The sequence below is a fragment of the Scomber scombrus genome, chromosome 4 (assembly GCF_963691925.1).
Source record: "Scomber scombrus chromosome 4, fScoSco1.1, whole genome shotgun sequence".
Taxonomy (NCBI): Eukaryota; Metazoa; Chordata; class Actinopteri; order Scombriformes; family Scombridae; genus Scomber; species Scomber scombrus.
Genome location: NC_084973.1, coordinates 34,460,610 through 34,480,996, shown reverse-complemented (window position 1 = coordinate 34,480,996; position 20,387 = coordinate 34,460,610). Strand labels below are relative to the sequence as shown.

General features: G+C 43.8%; 2 protein-coding genes across 4 annotated transcripts in view; one reads left to right on the top strand and one right to left on the bottom strand.

Moving 5' to 3' along the window:
• Nucleotides 1–8,382: 8,382 nt before the first annotated feature.
• Nucleotides 8,383–11,272, top strand: endog (endonuclease G). Its single transcript, XM_062416912.1, has 6 exons — nucleotides 8,383–8,652; nucleotides 8,811–9,004; nucleotides 9,079–9,220; nucleotides 9,301–9,410; nucleotides 10,454–10,535; nucleotides 10,689–11,272. Exons 1-6 carry the CDS (start codon nucleotides 8,392–8,394, stop codon nucleotides 10,884–10,886), a joined length of 987 nt encoding a protein of 328 aa, XP_062272896.1. The 5' UTR covers nucleotides 8,383–8,391; the 3' UTR covers nucleotides 10,887–11,272.
• A 413-nt stretch (nucleotides 11,273–11,685) lies between these two features.
• The window catches only part of LOC133978605 (transcription termination factor 1-like), a 9,864-nt gene continuing 1,162 nt past the window's right edge, over nucleotides 11,686–20,387 (bottom strand). For all 3 annotated transcript variants that reach the window (XM_062416885.1, XM_062416884.1, XM_062416886.1), the window contains exons 2-11: nucleotides 19,870–20,387; nucleotides 19,651–19,775; nucleotides 18,128–18,313; nucleotides 17,887–17,965; nucleotides 15,304–15,428; nucleotides 14,777–14,972; nucleotides 14,575–14,667; nucleotides 14,061–14,138; nucleotides 13,824–13,909; nucleotides 11,686–12,098 (exon numbers count right to left, since the gene is read on the bottom strand). The exon at nucleotides 19,870–20,387 is cut by the window's right edge. In XM_062416885.1, coding sequence (XP_062272869.1) covers nucleotides 11,875–12,098; nucleotides 13,824–13,909; nucleotides 14,061–14,138; nucleotides 14,575–14,667; nucleotides 14,777–14,972; nucleotides 15,304–15,428; nucleotides 17,887–17,965; nucleotides 18,128–18,313; nucleotides 19,651–19,775; nucleotides 19,870–20,387 — 1,710 coding nt within the window. In that variant the 3' untranslated portion in view covers nucleotides 11,686–11,874. The remainder of the gene's footprint in view (nucleotides 12,099–13,823; nucleotides 13,910–14,060; nucleotides 14,139–14,574; nucleotides 14,668–14,776; nucleotides 14,973–15,303; nucleotides 15,429–17,886; nucleotides 17,966–18,127; nucleotides 18,314–19,650; nucleotides 19,776–19,869) is intronic.

Below are 20,387 nucleotides of genomic sequence, written 5' to 3'. Positions count from 1 at the left end.
GCACATTTCTCTTTTGTTAGTTATTGTTTTCTTTTCTTCATCTCAAACAGTTCTGCATATCTCACTTTTCTTGTATTGTGTATTATTTTTCTTGATGTGCAATAAATAAACTATATAAACTATAAACTAGAGTCTGATGATTGTATGAAGACTTTTCACAACTCAACATGATGGATGGAAATAAATAGATATTATTTTATTCCACATGTTCTTATTTCCTGTTAAACCTGCTGCCTATATTACCCACAATGCAACTGGATTCCCTCCACCACACAGATCTGAGTGTTTTGAAATAATGAAGTGTAGTGTCTGTATTGCCTTTATCCTGACTGACCATCTGTTCAGAAGAAAGGAGCTTCATATACTGGGGTTAAAACTGGAGAGTCAGAGAGACTCAGATCGGCACCAGAACTCTCTCAAGATCGGATGTTTGACACTGTTCTCTGTTGTAATAAAATCATTAACATATACAAGTGAGACGTGTCAGCGGTGGTTTCCTTCTTCATCAACACATCAAGAGTCAACCAATTAATACCACAGAAGTCAATGTTCAGACAGCAAAAAGAATAAAACTAATATTGTTATAATGTAGATTATCAAATGATATTAAACTGAATCATCTTCAGCTCAGTTTACAGTAGAAACAGTCTCTTACTTTGTGTCTGAGGGTCCAGGTTCATTACTGAAGTTTAGAGGTTCATCTTTAGACCGATCACTCTTCATAGACAGACAGCTGGATATTACAGACTCTGCTCCGTCCTCCTCTTCCTCCTCTATCTTCATCTTCTGGAGTCTGAGAGGTAAACCAGTAACACTGGAGACACACACACATACACAGTATAATGAACCCAGTCCTGCCTCTCAACTTAGTAGCTTGTTATTAGTTTACATGACTTTAACTACAACCATGTGTGTTTTCTAGTCATCACAAAGAGAAACTTTGACTCTGGTTTAAATCCAACAAACAGACTTCAGATAAACATTTGTGTGCTTCTTAACTGTGACTTCTCTCTATTTAGAGGCAGCAGTGAGTCACGTTACATCGCTGTGAGGACGCACAAACCAGGAAACAACGTTTCAACACCTCAAACTCTGTCATTTCATATTTTACTGACAAACTTTAATCAACTAAACAATGAATGTGATAAATAATCATCAGATTGATCAATAATGACAGTAATCATTATTTACAGCCCTGATATTAACACTCACCTGCCTCAGACTGTTTTCCTCCTTCTGCTCTGATGTGAAATGGCGTCTGACTGAAAACTTTCACTTCCTGTCTGTTTGTTCCTCCTTCTGCTTTACTGCCTGTTGCTGCCTGTCTGCTCCTCCCCCTTCACATGTCTGTGAGGGTGTGTGTGTGTGTGTGTGTGTGTGTGTGTGTGTGTGTGTGTGTTGATATAAAACTATATCAACATAAAGTGAAACACTGTATAAAACTTTACATGCTGTTATTTTTATTTTGAGGGTGAAACATGTTTTGTGGCTTCACTTTCGTTTTCTTTTTTTTTCAATAAACCTTTATTGATCACAAACATATGAACAAAGTCATGAATATGTAAAGAGTTGAAGAACAGAGTCAGAGTCAGTTTACTATAAAAACATCAAATGAAGTTTTAATAGTTTCATATTTTGAATGTTTAATGTTGATATTCCTTTAAAAGCCACAGATAGTTAACACATTTAGCTTTGTGTGATATTTAAATGATCTGCAGATTAATGAGGTATAATTCTCTTTATTGTACAGAACAGTGATTAGAGGAACATCACATGTACATAGATGTGTTTTATTACATCCTGCCACCTTAAATAAAGTCTGTATGAACACAGAGAGCAGTGATGAGGAATCAGCTGTTCTGGGTTCAACATGAAGCTCTGATACTGATGTGAGACAACTGCAGACATGTTAACGAGGTCTGCTCCTATTTCACCAGGATCCATCAGAACATAAGCTGGTTCTGTCTCTCAGAGGAAATGTCTCACCACTTTGTCTCTTTATAACATTTTGTACATCTGCCCAAAATATTCAACTATAAACAATGAAAACATAAATATAGTTTCTTCTTCTACACCACAGAAGTCAGCAGAGTATTCAATATGGATTCTAAATCTGTCTACGGTATTTTTTACTGGATATATACGATGCTAGATGTTTATTATCTAAGTTTGAGAACAGTTCATTTCTCCAGAAATAAAAACCATAACAATGTTCCTGAGTTAGTGTTGCAACCTGAACATGAATACTAATATATCTGTTTGAGCCAACAAAGGTTCAGTCTGTGTTTATACTGAAGCACTAAGAAGGTAAAGCAGCATTACATCGTCTCTAGGTGTGATGGGAACCAATGGGAACCAGTGGGAACCAGTGGGAACCAGTGGGAACCAGTGGGAACCAGTGGGAACCAGTGGGAACCAATGGGAACAAATGGGAACCAATGGGAACCAGTGGGAACCAATGGGAACCAGTGGGAACCAATTGGAACCTGTGGGAACCAATGGGAACAAATGGGAACCAGTGGGAACTAATGGGAACCAATTGGAACCAGTGGGAACCAATGGGAACAAATGGGAACCAATGGGAACCAGTGGGAACCAGTGGGAACCAATGGGAACCAGTGGGAACCAGTGGGAACCAGTGGGAACCAATGGGAACCAGTGGGAACCAATGGGAACCAATGGGAACCAGTGGGAACCAATGGGAACCAGTGGGAACCAATGGGAACCCTGCATTTAGAGAGAAACTCATCCTACATAATAACTGAGTATCATTATTTAAAAGAACCAGTTTAATACCAACCCAGTGTTTATAATACAGATTTATGTTTATATTGAATATTCTCGTTATTCTAAATGTAGAAACTCGTTGGTGATGTTTATAAATCAGATTCCAGTTTATTGTTGTCACATCTGAGCATCAAATCGTCTCTAATGTCTAGAAGCTAAGTACCTCCAGACCTCCATTTCTTTTATTATTATGTAAAACATGTTATGATGAAGTCAATCAATCAATCAATCAATCAATCAATCTGTGGCAGTGTCCCCTGCCACTGATAATACACCACACCATCATTCATTACACAGACCACATGTTAGCCAGGTAGCATGCTATTGTTAGTTAGCTGGGTGCACACACTGAACTACGTTTAACATCCAAGTAAGTTTCCTGTGCTGTTTATTCCCATAAAGTTTCCTAGAATCACACATTTATTATTTTATCTCTTTATTATTTGAGGTTTGGAAATTATGAGTTTGTATCTAATTACTGTATATTGTTTTTTCTTACCACAGTATTTCCTGGTGCTGGGCAGTGACAAAGGACCCGAGCCTTGTTTCAGGCTGTCTTTTATAGTGCCAGAGTAACCTGTAGGGAGCATGCTCAGTCCTTACTGGACCATACCAACACCTGAGTAACCTGTAGGGAGCATGCTCAGTCCTTACTGGACCATACCAACACCTGAGTAACCTGTAGGGAGCATGCTCAGTCCTTACTGGGCCATACCAACGCCTGAGTAACCTGTAGGGAGCATGCTCAGTCCTTACTGGACCATACCAACGCCTGAGTAACCTGTAGGGAGCATGCTCAGTCCATCTTACTGGACCATACCAACGCCTGAGTAACCTGTAGGGAGTATGCTCAGTCCTTACTGGACCATACCAACGCCTGAGTAACCTGTAGGGAGCATGCTCAGTCCATCTTACTGGACCATACCAACACCTGAGTAACCTGTAAGGAGCATGCTCAGTCCTTACTGGACCATACCAACACCTGAGTAACCTGTAGGGAGCATGCTCAGTCCTTACTGGACCATACCAACACCTGAGTGACCTGTAGGGAGCATGCTCAGTCCTTACTGGACCATACCAACTGTGGGGGTGAAATGGGTTTGTGGATTCATTTCTGGATTGAGGCCTTTGTGTGGTAAATAAGTGTAAATAGGTTTGGTCATGATTTCAGATGTGGAAATTGATCTGTGGGGTTAAGTGATTACTTAATTGATTCCAATTAAAGGTGGTATGGTCCAGTGGGAGGGGCTAAGTCTTTAAATAGAGGGGTCCTACACTGCCTAGGCAGTCAGAGAAGGGCTGTGGTGCCGTGTAGACCCAAGGGTGGTTTTTGGTTTGTAATTTGTATAAATATATTGTTCTGCTGCATTTTTGTGGAATGTTTGCTCACATTTCCATCGACTGTAATTAAAGGGCAATAAATCACTTCATCTTTTGCATCAAATGGACTTTGTCTTGCAACCTTTTTTCGGCATTTTAAGGTTAAACTACACCTTTTCCAGTCAGCCTTCCGGCACACGACCCTCAGTCTAGGTCGGAGTGTGACACAATCAATCAATCTCTATTTATAAAGCGCCAAATCACAACAAAGTCATCTCAAGGCTCTTTACACATAGAGCAGGTCTAAACCGAACTCTTCAGGTTTAATTAAAGAGACCCAACATTCACACATGAGCAGCTCTTAGTGACAGTGGAGAGAAAAAACTCCCTTTTACAGTTTCTTCTCAGCTTTGGTACATTTCTCAGATCAGAATTGAAATTCTCAAATCTACTTGTTCAATCTTCACATCAAAAAACTGTTTCTCATTTCTTTGAACACGTTGCAAATGATTATGTACAATTCTCTGCTCTTTCCTACATTATCAATCGCTTATGTCATGTTGATCCAAACGTATTATAATAGGTCTCTGTTGAATAGTCTCACCCCCCACAACATTTAGGCATTAGTTCATCACATAAGTCTTTACATTAGACTTTTCTTCTAAAAAGTCTCCTCATATAATTATTATTATTATTATTATTATTAAAGTCTCCTCATATTAATATTATTATTATTATTAAAGTCTCATCATATTATTATTATTATTATTAAAGTCTCCTCATATTATTATTATTATTATTATTATTAAAGTCTCCTCATATTATTATTATTATTATTATTATTAAAGTCTCCTCATATTATTATTATTATTATTATTATTAAAGTCTCCTCATATTATTATTATTATTATTATTATTATTATTAAAGTCTCCTCATATTAATATTAATATTATTATTATTAAAGTCTCCTCATATTAATATTATTATTATTAAAGTCTCCTCATATTAATATTATTATTATTATTATTATTAAAGTCTCCTCATATTATTATTATTATTATTAAAGTCTCCTCATATTAATATTATTATTATTATTATTAAAGTCTCCTCATATTATTATTATTATTATTAAAGTCTCCTCATATTAATATTATTATTATTATTAAAGTCTCCTCATATTAATATTATTATTATTATTAAAGTCTCCTCATATTATTATTATTATTATTAAAGTCTCCTCATATTAATATTATTATTATTATTAAAGTCTCCTCATATTAATATTATTATTATTATTAAAGTCTCCTCATATTAATATTATTATTATTATTATTAAAGTCTCCTCATATTAATATTATTATTATTATTATTATTAAAGTCTCCTCATATTATTATTATTATTATTAAAGTCTCCTCATATTATTATTATTATTATTAAAGTCTCCTCATATTATTATTATTATTATTAAAGTCTCCTCATATTAATATTATTATTATTATTAAAGTCTCCTCATATTAATATTATTATTATTATTATTATTATTATTATTAAAGTCTCCTCATATTATTATTATTATTATTAATAATAAAGTCTCCTCATATTAATATTATTATTATTATTATTAAAGTCTCCTCATATTATTATTATTATTATTAAAGTCTCCTCATATTATTATTATTATTATTAAAGTCTCCTCATATTATTATTATTATTATTAAAGTCTCCTCATATTATTATTATTATTATTAAAGTCTCCTCATATTAATATTATTATTATTATTATTATTAAAGTCTCCTCATATTAATATTATTATTATTATTATTAAAGTCTCCTCATATTAATATTATTATTATTAAAGTCTCCTCATATTATTATTATTATTATTAAAGTCTCCTCATATTAATATTATTATTATTAAAGTCTCCTCATATTATTATTATTATTATTAAAGTCTCCTCATATTAATATTATTATTATTATTATTAAAGTCTCCTCATATTAATATTATTATTATTAAAGTCTCCTCATATTAATATTATTATTATTAAAGTCTCCTCATATTAATATTATTATTATTAAAGTCTCCTCATATTATTATTATTATTATTAAAGTCTCCTCATATTAATATTATTATTATTAAAGTCTCCTCATATTAATATTATTATAACGTCGCCCCCTGGTGGCCTTTTGATAGAATGCAGTTGTCATTGATTTGATACTGAAAAGTGTTTTTCTGCCTCAAAATGACGTCATATTACTGTGGAAAAACTCTTTCAGTATCAAATTAAGAGCTGGAATCAATTTTTGGCAAGTAAAAATCTGCATGTTATGGGTAGCATTGGCCCTTTACACCATTACCAGAGGGTACAGAGTACAGGTTAATCTATAATGAGCTAAATGTTGCTCTGTTGAGTAATAGGAAGAAAACACTTTTCAGTATCAAATTAATGGCCTCCAATCAATTTTTTGCAGGTGAAAATGCCTTATTTTGTGTTGTAATGGTCCTTTAAACTGTCCTGTGAGCTCTAGTGTTTATATTATGAAGCTTATGAATGAGATCAAGTCATATTTAGTCAGCTTTCAGTAACTGTATTTGGCCTTTAATCCATTTTTGGCAGGTGAAAACTGTTCGTTATTTTAATAGTAGTTATAAACAATAATATTAGATATAAAACACATCCCAACATGGGAAGGGTAGGGCCCAGATCAGATAAAACACAACGCAGAGTCACGAGGATCATTTCTTTACTGAACACACACCCATAAATCACATTCATTATAGGCTAAACAAAGGCATCAGATACCAAGCACATACTGTAGAGACATGGGTCATTCCACGAAATCGGTACCTTTTCAACTTTCAGAATTTAAAATATAAAATCATTTTTATCACAATTTTAAAAGTATCTATGGAAAGAAGACATCTTAAAGTGACAATAAATGATATGGTGCCATCTCAGGCTATTTAATTTATTTATTTTATGACATGTTATCCACTCCATGATACAATTTATCTGTCAACCCTGTTACGGACAAAATGGTTACTATATAATATATTTGGAATTATAATTGTTTAACAGTTTACACATGTATGGACAGTATTTCAGTCCCTCATTACACTGGGATTATTTCAGATTATGAATATATTTTTAAACTTTCAATTTCATCATTCAGATGACCAAGAAAATAAAAAATGTAAAAAGAGACCACATATTAATTAAGATATATATGTATTTTTATGAGAGAAGTATTGAATAAAAGGTAGTTTCCAAAACATTTTACAGTCTTATTTGGATTGGTAATACCTGGGTGGCCCTTCTAATTATCATTTTTACATTTTTATCAAATTAATGACAGTAACAGTACTGACATAGGAAGTAACAGGAATGATGGGACACATTGTTCAGCACACTGTACATATTTGTATCTTTTAAAAACATTACTGCATTTATTATTATTGTTGTTATTATTATACCTTATAAATAACTATCTTTTAAATTGCAGTAGCATGGAATTTACACAGTTATATTAGTGAAGCATATTGAATTCTAAGAAATGTTTTGAGGGGTTTGTAGTCGGGATCATGAATTCCAGACAAAGTTCTTTTAGCTGGTATTTGGTTTCATTTTCTTTAACATTACAAGATAGGGGTGAGGTTCTGTAGTGTAGCATTTACACAAATACATGATTAACAAGAGATTTAGAAGAATGTTACTTTAATTGAAACTGATCCTCACTACACTGGTCAGAGAAATCAACTGGCATTAAAACCAGGCCATAAAGACCTATCACACCTTATCAACATAAATGCAAATTTAACTATGGAAAGTAATATTTAATTTACTTAAATTTGAGGTAGTGTTGATGATAGAAGACATACTAATGTTAAGTTTTTAAATTATGTGTGTATTTGGTATTATAGTGATTTTATGACAGATTATTTCTCTGGGACGCAAAATGTACCGATTTCACGGAATGACCCACATGTCTATGACGTCATTGCCTTATTGCGCTACAAACTAAACTTCTTTAGGCCACAGTTGTGATAATGTGTGATAATTGTGTGTAAATGCATATTATGACCGTTTAGCGCTACAGCTCAACGGGCTGCTGTGCGCGCTCCCGCTCAACGGGCTGCTGTGCGCGCTCCCGCGGCCACAAATCAGATTCTGGCAGACGATCACTTTTTGGCACGACACCGGAACTCCCCGCCTGCTCCTGACTGACGTCACAGCAGCGACACGGCGGCTGCAGTGACGTCATCAGCGAGCACATCCAGCATGGCGCCATGGTGGAGGAGCGGAGTGACCCTGCTGCTGGGAGCCGGACTGGGAGCAGCTGGGACCCGCATACTGAGCACTGGAGCCCGGGGAGAGGAGCCTCAAACACCCGGTCTACTGAGCACCGGAGCCCGGGGAGAGGAGCCTCAAACACCCGGTCTACTGAGCACCGGAGCCCGGGGAGAGGAGCCTCAAACACCCGGTCTACTGAGCACCGTCCCGGTACTCCCGGTACCGAGAGTCTACGCCTCCGAGCTCACGGTGTGTGTGTGTGTGTGTGTGTGTGTGTGTGTGTGTGTGTGTGTGTGTGTGTGTGTGTGTGTGTGTGTGTGTGTGTGTGTGTGTATAATATATAATGGATCTACCTGTAAATATAATAACCTATAATATAATAATTATTTCTACCTGTGCGTCTGCAGGTGAGTCCAGGTGCGCCTGCAGCAGTGATGAAGTACGGCTTCCCCTCATTGGCTAACATCAAAACCAGAGAGTCTTACATCACTTCCTACGACCCCCGCACACGCACGGCATCATGGGTAATCGAACGGCTCAACAGCGGCACGCTGAAAGGGTCAGGTGACAGGAAGTACTGCGAGTTCAGAGAGGACGACAGGTGAGACAGGTCAGACAGACAGGTGAGACGGGATGCTGTGAACAGGAAGTGATGTCATACATGTCTACCTGCAGCGTGCACGCCTTCCATCGAGCGACCAATCAGGACTTCAGGGGGAGTGGCTTCGACAGAGGTCACCTGGCCGCGGCAGCCAATCACAAGTGGAGTCAGAAGGCCATGGAGGACACCTTCTACCTGAGCAACGTGGCTCCACAGGTACGCTGTGACATCATCCATCTATTGTAGTGATGATGTCATGGATCATGTGATGTGAACGCTGTGCTCTGATTGGTTAGAACCCTCACCTGAACCAGAACACCTGGAACAACCTGGAGAAGCTCAGCCGCTCTCTGACCCACCGTTACCCCAACGTCTACGTCTGCACCGGCCCGCTCTACCTGCCCAGGTAACAACCCCCCCCCCCCGCTCTGCCTGCCCAGGTAACAACCCCCCCCCCTACCTGCCCAGGTAACCCCCCCCCGCTCTACCTGCCCAGGTAACAACCCCCCCCCGCTCTGCCTGCCCAGGTAACAACCCCCCCCTACCTGCCCAGGTAACAACCCCCCCCCGCTCTGCCTGCCCAGGTAACAACCCCCCCCCCCTACCTGCCCAGGTAACCCCCCCCCGCTCTACCTGCCCAGGTAACAACCCCCCCCCGCTCTGCCTGCCCAGGTAACAACCCCCCCCTACCTGCCCAGGTAACCCCCCCCGCTCTACCTGCCCAGGTAACAACCCCCCCCCCCCGCTCTGCCTGCCCAGGTAACAACCCCCCCCTACCTGCCCAGGTAACCCCCCCCCGCTCTGCCCAGGTAACAACCCCCCCCTACCTGCCCAGGTAACAACCCCCCCCGCTCTACCTGCCCAGGTAACAACCCCCCCCCCCACCTGCCCAGGTAAACCACCCCCCCCCCCCACCTGCCCAGGTAACTCCACCCCCCCTCTACCTGCCCTGGTAACCCCCCCCCCCCCCCCCGCTCTACCTGCCCAGGTAACAACCACCCCCCTACTTGCCCAGGTAACTCCACCCCCCCCCCACCTGCCCAGGTAAACCACCCCCCCCCCACCTGCCCAGGTAACTCCACCCCCCCTCTACCTGCCCTGGTAACCCCCCCCCCCCCCCCCCCCGCTCTACCTGCCCAGGTAACAACCACCCCCCTACTTGCCCAGGTAACTCCACCCCCCCCTACCTGCCCAGGTAACAACCCCCCCCCCTACCTGCCCAGGTAAACCCCCCCCCACCTGCCCAGGTAACTCCACCCCCCCTCTATCTGCCCTGGTAACCCCCCCCGCCCGCTCTACCTGCCCAGGTAACTCCCCCCCCCCCCCCCCCCTACTTGCCCTGGTAACTCCACCCCCCCCCTACCTGCCCAGGTAACCCCCCCCCCCCCTTACCTGCCCAGGTGTATAAGGTGTGTGTATAATGTGTATATGTGTGTGTGTGTGTATCAGGCAGGAGGCTGATGGGAAACTCTACGTCAGGTATCAGGTTTTGGGTCGTAATCACGTCGCCGTGCCGACGCATTTCTTCAAGGTGAGTTCACCTGGGTGACAGCTGATGATGTCATCGGTCAGTGACCTGTGTGTCAGCTGATGATGTCATCGGGTCAGTGACCTGTGTGTCAGCTGATGATTTCATCGGGTCAGTGACCTGTGTCAGCTGATGATGTCATCTTGCCCCCCCCAGGTGCTGATCCTGGAGCAGCCAGACGGTCGGGGGGTGGAGCTTCGTTCCTACGTCTTACCCAATGAGCCGGTAGATGAGAAGCTTCCTCTGGAGCGCTTCCTGGTTCCCATAGAAACCATCGAGAGAGCGTCAGGCCTGCTGTTCGTCCCAAACATCATGAAGAGGACGAGCAGCCTGCAGGCCATCACCTCTAAATGACTACATTACCCAGAATGCCCTGCAGGCCATCACCTCTAAATGACTACATTACCCAGAATGCCCTGCAGGCCATCACTTCTAAATGACTACATTACCCAGAATGCCCTGCAGGCCGTCACCTCTAAATGACTACATTACCCAGAATACCCTGCAGGCCGTCACCTCTAAATGACTACATTACCCAGAATAACCTGCAGGCCGTCACCTCTAAATGACTACATTACCCAGAATACCCTGCAGGCCGTCACCTCTAAATGACTACATTACCCAGAATGCCCTGCAGGAGCTTACATTGATAAGAAGTGAAAGCTGATTGGTCAGACGCAGATGAAACTGGTGATGTCATCACTCAGCACAGCATCATGAATATCAGGGTTAGAGTTACATACAGATATATATTTATATCTTTATATGTCAAATAAAATGAGAACTTATGTATTATAAAGTGTTAATGATGTGTGTGTGTATTATATAGTGTTAATAAACCATGTGTGATTCCTGTAGATCTGATCCTGGTTCTGTTCTGGTACTGGCTCACTGAGCCTGGTAGTCATGGTAACTGAAAACACATATACACACAGACAGTAACACACACACACTCAGCTGGCTCCATGTGAAGGAGCAGCAGCTCTACTCCTAGCCTCCCCGGATGTCTGGACTCCTGACCCGATCTCTGAGGTTTGGGCTGGTGAGCAGAGGTGAGGGTTGGGACGTAGAATAATTCATTTTCCATTGAAACAACGTTTAGTGGGATGACGTCTCCATGGCAACCAGTACAATAACAAACACAGACTTCTTTAAACAGTTTAATAAAAACATCTCATTACAAACATCAGCTGATTCTCAGTCTTACAAATAATCCACTTCCTGCTTTCTGTTCTGTGAGGTCATTTCATGTTTAACATCAGCCAATCACAGAGCAGGAGAGGCGGGACATGGTTAGGTCAATAATCTGTCCATCAGGAGCTGCTTCCTGATTGGCTGCAGCTTAAACATTGTCCAGCTCTGTGAAATCTTCTTCCTGTGAGGGAAAGATGTCTTCCAGCAGATACAACTTCCTCTCCTCCTCCTCCTGCTCCTCCTGCTCCTCCTGCTGCTGCGCCTCCTGCTGCGCCTCCTGCTGCCCCCCCCGCCGCTCCTCACGCAGCTCCACTCGGATCAGCTTCTCTTGCAGCTCAGGAATCACTTTCAGGTGCAGGAAGTCAATGATCTCTGAGGAGCAAAGGGTCAAAGGTCATTCTCAACTTCTACAATACAACACAGTATCATACAAAGTACAGACAGGTAGAGTACTGCAGTACAGACAGGTAGAGTACTGCAGTACAGACAGGTAGAGTACCGCAGTACTGACAGGTAGAGTACCGCAGTACTGACAGAGTACTGCAGTACTGACAGGTAGAGTATTGCAGTACTGACAGGTAGAGTACCGCAGTACTGACAGGTAGAGTACTGCAGTACAGACAGGTAGAGTACCGCAGTACTGACAGGTAGAGTACTGCAGTACTGACAGGTAGAGTACCGCAGTACAGACAGGTAGAGTATTGCAGTACTGACAGGTAGAGTACCGCAGTACTGACAGGTAGAGTACTGCAGTACTGACAGGTAGAGTACCGCAGTACTGACAGGTAGAGTACTGCAGTACTGACAGGTAGAGTACCGCAGTACTGACAGGTAGAGTACTGCAGTACAGACAGGTAGAGTATTGCAGTACAGACAGGTAGAGTATTGCAGTACTGACAGGTAGAGTATTGCAGTACTGACAGAGTACTGCAGTACAGACAGGTAGAGTACCGCAGTACTGACAGGTAGAGTACCGCAGTACTGACAGGTAGAGTATTGCAGTACTGACAGGTAGAGTATTGCAGTACTGACAGAGTACTGCAGTACTGACAGGTAGAGTATTGCAGTACTGACAGGTAGAGTATTGCAGTACTGACAGAGTACTGCAGTACTGACAGGTAGAGTATTGCAGTACTGACAGAGTACTGCAGTACAGACAGGTAGAGTACCGCAGTACTGACAGGTAGAGTACCGCAGTACTGACAGGTAGAGTACTGCAGTACAGACAGGTAGAGTACTGCAGTACTGACAGGTAGAGTATTGCAGTACAGACAGGTAGAGTACCGCAGTACTGACAGGTAGAGTACTGCAGTACAGACAGGTAGAGTACTGCAGTACTGACAGGTAGAGTATTGCAGTACAGACAGGTAGAGTACTGCAGTATTGACAGGTAGAGTATTGCAGTACAGACAGGTAGAGTACTGCAGTACTGACAGGTAGAGTACTGCAGTACTGACAGGTAGAGTACTGCAGTACTGACAGGTAGAGTACCGCAGTACTGACAGGTAGAGTATTGCAGTACTGACAGGTAGAGTACTGCAGTACTGACAGGTAGAGTACCGCAGTACTGACAGGTAGAGTATTGCAGTACTGACAGAGTACTGCAGTACAGACAGGTAAAGTATTGCAGTACTGACAGATAGAGTATTGCAGTACTGACAGGTAGAGTACTGCAGTACAGACAGGTAGAGTATTGCAGTACAGACAGGTAGAGTACTGCAGTACTGACAGGTAGAGTACCGCAGTACAGACAGGTAGAGTACCGCAATACTGACAGGTAGAGTATTGCAGTACAGACAGGTAGAGTACTGCAGTACAGACAGGTAGAGTATTGCAGTACAGACAGGTAGAGTATTGCAGTACTGACAGGTAGAGTATTGCAGTACTGACAGGTAGAGTATTGCAGTACAGACAGGTAGAGTATTGCAGTACAGACAGGTAGAGTATTGCAGTACTGACAGGTAGAGTATTGCAGTACAGACAGGTAGAGTATTGCAGTACTGACAGGTAGAGTATTGCAGTACAGACAGGTAGAGTATTGCAGTACTGACAGGTAGAGTATTGCAGTACTGACAGGTAGAGTATTGCAGTACTGACCTCCGCAGGATAAACTGGTCCAGTTGGGAACTCTGGTAACTTTGAGTCGGTGAAAACTCTTCTGAACACAAACTGAAGTCACGTCACTGAAACACAAAGTATTATATTACTACTAGTACTGGTAGTATTAATACACCTGGAGAACACCAGGAGAACACCTGGAGAACACCTGGAGAACACCAGGAGAACACCTGGAGAACACCTGGAGAGGCCTGAGTGTTTAACCTTTGACCTCACCCGACAGCGCACCGGACAGTGCAAGCGACCTCGTCCCAGTCGATGTCGGCGATGTCGTCCACGTGTATGTCGTACAATCTGAAACCACAGACAGGTGCGTTATAACCACAGACAGGTGTTATAACCACAGACAGGTGTTATAACCACAGACAGGTGCGTTATAACCACAGACAGGTGTGTTATAACCACAGACAGGTGTGTTATAACCACAGACAGGTGAGTTATAACCACAGACAGGTGAGTTATAACCACAGACAGGTGTGTTATTACCACAGACAGGTGAGTTATAACCACAGACAGGTGTTATTACCACAGACAGGTGTGTTATAACCACAGACAGGTGTTATTACCACAGACAGGTGTGTTATAACCACAGACAGGTGCGTTATAACCACAGACAGGTGTTATAACCACAGACAGGTGAGTTATAACCACAGACAGGTGCATTATAACCACAGACAGGTGCATTATAACCACAGACAGGTGCGTTATAACCACAGACAGGTGATCTTACTTGTTGATGAGGCGGATCTTAGCTCGGTATCCTTCGGGTCCTTTAGTGAAGGTTCTTCCTCTCGTTGACATTTTATTCTTCAGGATAGAGAACCTGGAACACAAAGTGAACCTTCAGAACACCTGACCCGGTTCTTCCTCCCAGCATGCAGTGCAGCTCTTTCAGGAGCCTCACATGTTTCACAGACTGCAGGATCACTCACCACTTGATCCGACACTGGGTCCAGGATCTGGTCTCCACCTGCTGGCTGAAGTCCTTCCAAGGAAGATTGTTGCAGAGCTGATCTCTGCTCAGACTGGGACCTGCAGGACTCTGCTGCACCAGCTCCTCCAGGTGAGCCTTCACTGCCTGCTTCAACCTGGACTCTTCCTCAGGACTCCAGGCCCCGTGACCCGCAGCTGCAACATTCATGACCACATGACCACGGGATCATACATGACCACATGATCATACATGACCACAGGAACATACATGACCACATGACCACGGGATCACACATGACCACATGATCATACATGACCACATGATCATACATGACCACGGGATCACACATGACCACGGGATCATACATGACCACATGACCACGGGATCATACATGACCACATGATCATACGTGACCACGGGATCACACGTGACCACGGGAACACACGTGACCACGGGAACACACGTGAACACGGGAACACACGTGACCACGGGATCAGACGTGACCACGGGATCACGGGAACATACCGATGTGATCGAAGCGTTTCTGGATGGAGTAGATACTTCGGTCCATCTTCTGAGCGATCGCTCTCCAGTTGTTTCCATGAAGGTTCTGCAATTTTATCAAAGACTGCTTCTCTTCCTCTGAGAACCTGAAAAAAACATCCACAGGTAGAACGTAAACACACGGGGGGTTCCACGGGTAGAACGTTTACACACAGAGGGTTCCACAGGTAGAACGTAAACACACGGAGGGTTCCACGGGTAGAACGTTAACACGCGGAGAGTTCCACGGGTAGAACGTAAACACACCGAGGGTTCCACGGGTAGAACGTAAACACACGGAGGGTTCCACGGGTAGAACGTTAACACGCGGAGGGTTCCGTGGGTAGAACGTAAACACACGGAGGGTTCCACGGGTAGAACGTAAACACGCGGAGGGTTCCGCGGGTAGAACGTAAACACACGGAGGGTTCCACGGGTAGAACGTTTACACACAGAGGGTTCCACGGGTAGAACGTAAACACGCGGAGGGTTCCACAGGTAGAACGTAAACACACGGAGGGTTCCGTGGGTAGAACGTAAACACACGGAGGGTTCCACGGGTAGAACGTAAACACACGGAGGGTTCCACAGGTAGAACGTAAACACGCGGAGGGTTCCACGGGTAGAACATAAACACACGGAGGGTTCCACGGGTAGAACGTAAACACAACATAAATACACGGAGGGTTCCACGGGTAGAACGTAAACACAACATAAACACACGGAGGGTTCCACGGGTAGAACGTAAACACAACATAAATACACGGAGGGTTCCACGGGTAGAACGTAAACACAACATAAACACACGGAGGGTTCCACGGGTAGAACGTAAACACACAGAGGGTTCCACGGGTAGAACGTAAACACACGGAGGGTTCCACGGGTAGAGCGTAACACACGGAGGGTTCCACGGGTAGAACGTAAACACAACGTAAACACGCGGAGGGTTCCACGGGTAGAACGTAAACACAACGTAAACACACGGAGGGTTCCACGGGTAGAATGTAAACACGCGGAGGGTTCCACGGGTAGAACGTAAACACACGGAGGGTTCCACGGGTAGAACGTAAACACACGGAGGGTTCCACGGGTAGAACATAAACACACGGAGGGTTCCACGGGTAGAACGTAAACACACGGAGGGTTCCACGGGTAGAACGTAACACACGGAGGGTTCCACGGGTAGAACGTAAACACAACGTAAACACACGGAGAGTTCCACGGGTAGAATGTAAACACGCGGAGGGTTCCACGGGTAGAACGTAAACACACGGAGGCTTCCACGGGTAGAACGTAAACACACGGAGGGTTCCACGGGTAGAACGTAAACACACGGAGGGTTCCACGGGTAGAACGTAAACACACGGAGGGTTCCACGGGTAGAACGTAAACACACGGAGGGTTCCACGGGTAGAACGTAAACACACGGAGGGTTCCACGGGTAGAACGTAAACACACGGAGGGTTCCACGGGTAGAACGTTAACACACGGAGGGTTCCACGGGTAGAACGTAAACACACAGAGGGTTCCACGGGTAGAATGTTAACACACAGAGGGTTCCACGGGTAGAACGTAAACACGCGGAGGGTTCCACGGGTAGAACGTTAACACACGGAGGGTTCCACGGGTAGAACGAAAACACACGGAGGGTTCCACGGGTAGAACGAAAACACACGGAGGGTTCCACGGGTAGAACGAAAACACACGGAGGGTTCCACGGGTAGAACGTAAACACACTGAGGGTTCCACGGGTAGAACGTAAACACAACGTAAACACACAGAGGGTTCCACGGGTAGAACATAAACACACAGAGGGTTCCACGGGTAGAACGTAAACACAACGTAAACACACAGAGGGTTCCACGGGTAGAACATAAACACACGGAGGGTTCCACGGGTAGAACATAAACACACGGAGGGTTCCACGGGTAGAACGAAAACACACGGAGGGTTCCACGGGTAGAACGTAAACACACTGAGGGTTCCACGGGTAGAACGTAAACACAACGTAAACACAGAGGGTTCCACGGGTAGAACGTTAACACAACGTAAACACACCGAGGGTTCCACGGGTAGAACGTAAACACAACGTAAACACACAGAGGGTTCCACGGGTAGAACATAAACACACAGAGGGTTCCACGGGTAGAACGTAAACACAACGTAAACACACAGAGGGTTCCACGGGTAGAACATAAACACACGGAGGGTTCCACGGGTAGAACATAAACACACGGAGGGTTCCACGGGTAGAACGAAAACACACGGAGGGTTCCACGGGTAGAACGTAAACACACTGAGGGTTCCACGGGTAGAACGTAAACACAACGTAAACACAGAGGGTTCCACGGGTAGAACGTTAACACAACGTAAACACACCGAGGGTTCCACGGGTAGAACGTAAACACAACGTAAACACACAGAGGGTTCCACGGGTAGAACATAAACACACCGAGGGTTCCACGGGTAGAACGTAAACACAACGTAAACACACAGAGGGTTCCACGGGTAGAACATAAACATACAAAGGGTTCCACGGGTAGAACGTAAACAATGTTCTCTGACCTTCCCTTGTGGTTCCTGCTGTCAAACATCTTCTTGGCTCTGACGAGAACCTGCTGACAAGTCCTTGGGATCCCCTCAGCTGGAGAGAGAGACAGGTAGAGAGTGAGACAGGTAGAGAGAGAGACAGGCAGGTAGAGAGTGAGACAGACAGGTAGATAGACAGACAGCTAGAGAGAGAGACAGACAGGTGGAGAGAGAGACAGGTAGATAGACAGACAGGTAGAGAGACAGACAGGTTTACCGATCCTCTCCAGGAAGTGATGTCGTGATCGCAGCCGTCGGGTCTCCGCCTCCTGATCTTTGAACCTCTCAGGGAACAGAAGCTGATTGGCTGAGCTGATGCCCGTCAGAACCAGGAAGTCTGCAATGTTCTGCTCGATCTGCTGATTCTCGTTCTTAGTGCAGCGGCCCCAACGCACCTGCACACCTGCAAGAGAGAGTACAAGTACCTCACTGTATGCAGTACTACTACCTCACTGTACGCAGTACAAGTACCTCACTGTATGCAGTACTACTACCTCACTGTATGCAGTACAAGTACCTCACTGTATGCAGTACTAGTACCTCACTGTATGCAGTACAAGTACCTCACTGTATGCAGTACTAATACCTCACTGTATGCAGTACTAGTACCTCACTGTACGCAGTACTAGTACCTCACTGTACGCAGTACTAGTACCTCACTGTACGCAGTACTAGTACCTCACTGTACGCAGTACTAGTACCTCACTGTATGCAGTACTACTACCTCACTGTACGCAGTACTAGTACCTCACTGTACGCAGTACTAGTACCTCACTGTATGCAGTACTACTACCTCACTGTATGCAGTACTAGTACCTCACTGTACGCAGTACTAGTACCTCACTGTATGCAGTACAAGTACCTCACTGTATGCAGTACTACCTCACTGTATGCAGTACTAGTACCTCACTGTATGCAGTACTAGTACCTCACTGTATGCAGTACTACCTCACTGTATGCAGTACTAGTACCTCACTGTATGCAGTACTACCTCACTGTATGCAGTACTAGTACCTCACTGTATGCAGTACTAGTACCTCACTGTATGCAGTACTACCTCACTGTATGCAGTACTAGTACCTCACTGTATGCAGTACTAGTACCTCACTGTATGCAGTACTACTACCTCACTGTATGCAGTACTAGTACCTCACTGTACGCAGTACTAGTACCTCACTGTATGCAGTAATACCTCACTGTATGCAGTACAAGTACCTCACTGTATGCAGTAATACCTCACTGTACGCAGTACTAGTACCTCACTGTACGCAGTACAAGTACCTCACTGTATGCAGTACTAGTACCTCACTGTATGCAGTAATACCTCACTGTATGCAGTACAAGTACCTCACTGTATGCAGTAATACCTCACTGTATGCAGTACTAGTACCTCACTGTATGCAGTACAAGTACAAGTACCTCGCTGTACGCAGTACAAGTACCTCACTGGTTGCAGTACAAGTACCTCACTGGTTGCAGTACAAGTACCTCACTGTATGCAGTACTAGTACCTCACTGCACGCAGTACAAGTACCTTGCAGTACTTGCAGTACTTGTAGTACTTGCAGTACTTGTACCTTGCTGTTTGTAGTACTTGCAGTACTTGCAGTACTTGCAGTACTTGTAGTACTTGCAGTACTTGTAGTACTTGCAGTACTTGCAGTACTTGCAGTACTTGTACCTTGCTGTTTGCAGTACTTGCAGTACTTGTAGTACTTGCAGTACCTGCAGTACTTGTACCTTGCTGTTTGAAGCATCTGAAGCGGTGCAGGTCGTATCGCAGCAGTTTTTTGATCTCATCAGCTGATTTCTTCTTCACATCAGGAATAAACTCCTGCAGCTCCTCAATCAGCGACCAGTCCAGCCTAGTACACAAAGTACACAAAGTACACACTTACTACTAGTACTATACTTATTACACTTAGTAAGTGTAGTAAGACACACACACACACAACTCACTGATTATTTAATGCAGCTTCTTCTTCTTCTTCTGTCTCTTCTTCTCTTCTTCTACTGTCTTCTATCTTCTTCTCTTTCCTTTTCTTCTTCTTCTGTTCTTTTTGTACCTCTTTCACACTCCCATCTTTCTTCTTCTTCTTCTTCTCTGTCTCCGGCGCTGTGTGGTTGGTTTCCATGGAAACCAGTGGGTCTGTTTCACTGTTGTTGTTGGTAGTCGTTACCATGACGACACTCCCCTCCTGTTTCTTCTTCTTTTTTCTCTCCATCCCAGTGTCACTCGTTTCCATGGGAACCGTCAGGTCTATTGTTGTCATGGTGACGCTGACCTCATTCAGTCCATTTTTGTTTTTCTTCTTCTTCTTCTCCTTGTCGGTTTCATTGGTTGCTATGGTGACTGGTGCCTCCTCCTCCTCCTCCCCCCGTCTCTTCTTCTTCTTGCCGGTTTCATTGGTTGCTATGGTGACCGGTGCCTCCTCCTCCTCCTCCTCCTCCCTCCGTCTCTTCTTCTTCTTGCCGGT

Excerpts from the sequence above, each read along its gene's own strand:
- endog (XM_062416912.1), top strand. The coding sequence starts at position 8,392 with ATGGCGCCATGGTGGAGGAGCGGAGTGACCCTGCTGCTGGGAGCCGGA. Across the intron at positions 9,005-9,078 it reads GAGTTCAGAGAGGACGACAG|CGTGCACGCCTTCCATCGAG; the intron begins GTGAGACAGGTC and ends GTCTACCTGCAG. Across the intron at positions 10,536-10,688 it reads TGCCGACGCATTTCTTCAAG|GTGCTGATCCTGGAGCAGCC; the intron begins GTGAGTTCACCT and ends TGCCCCCCCCAG.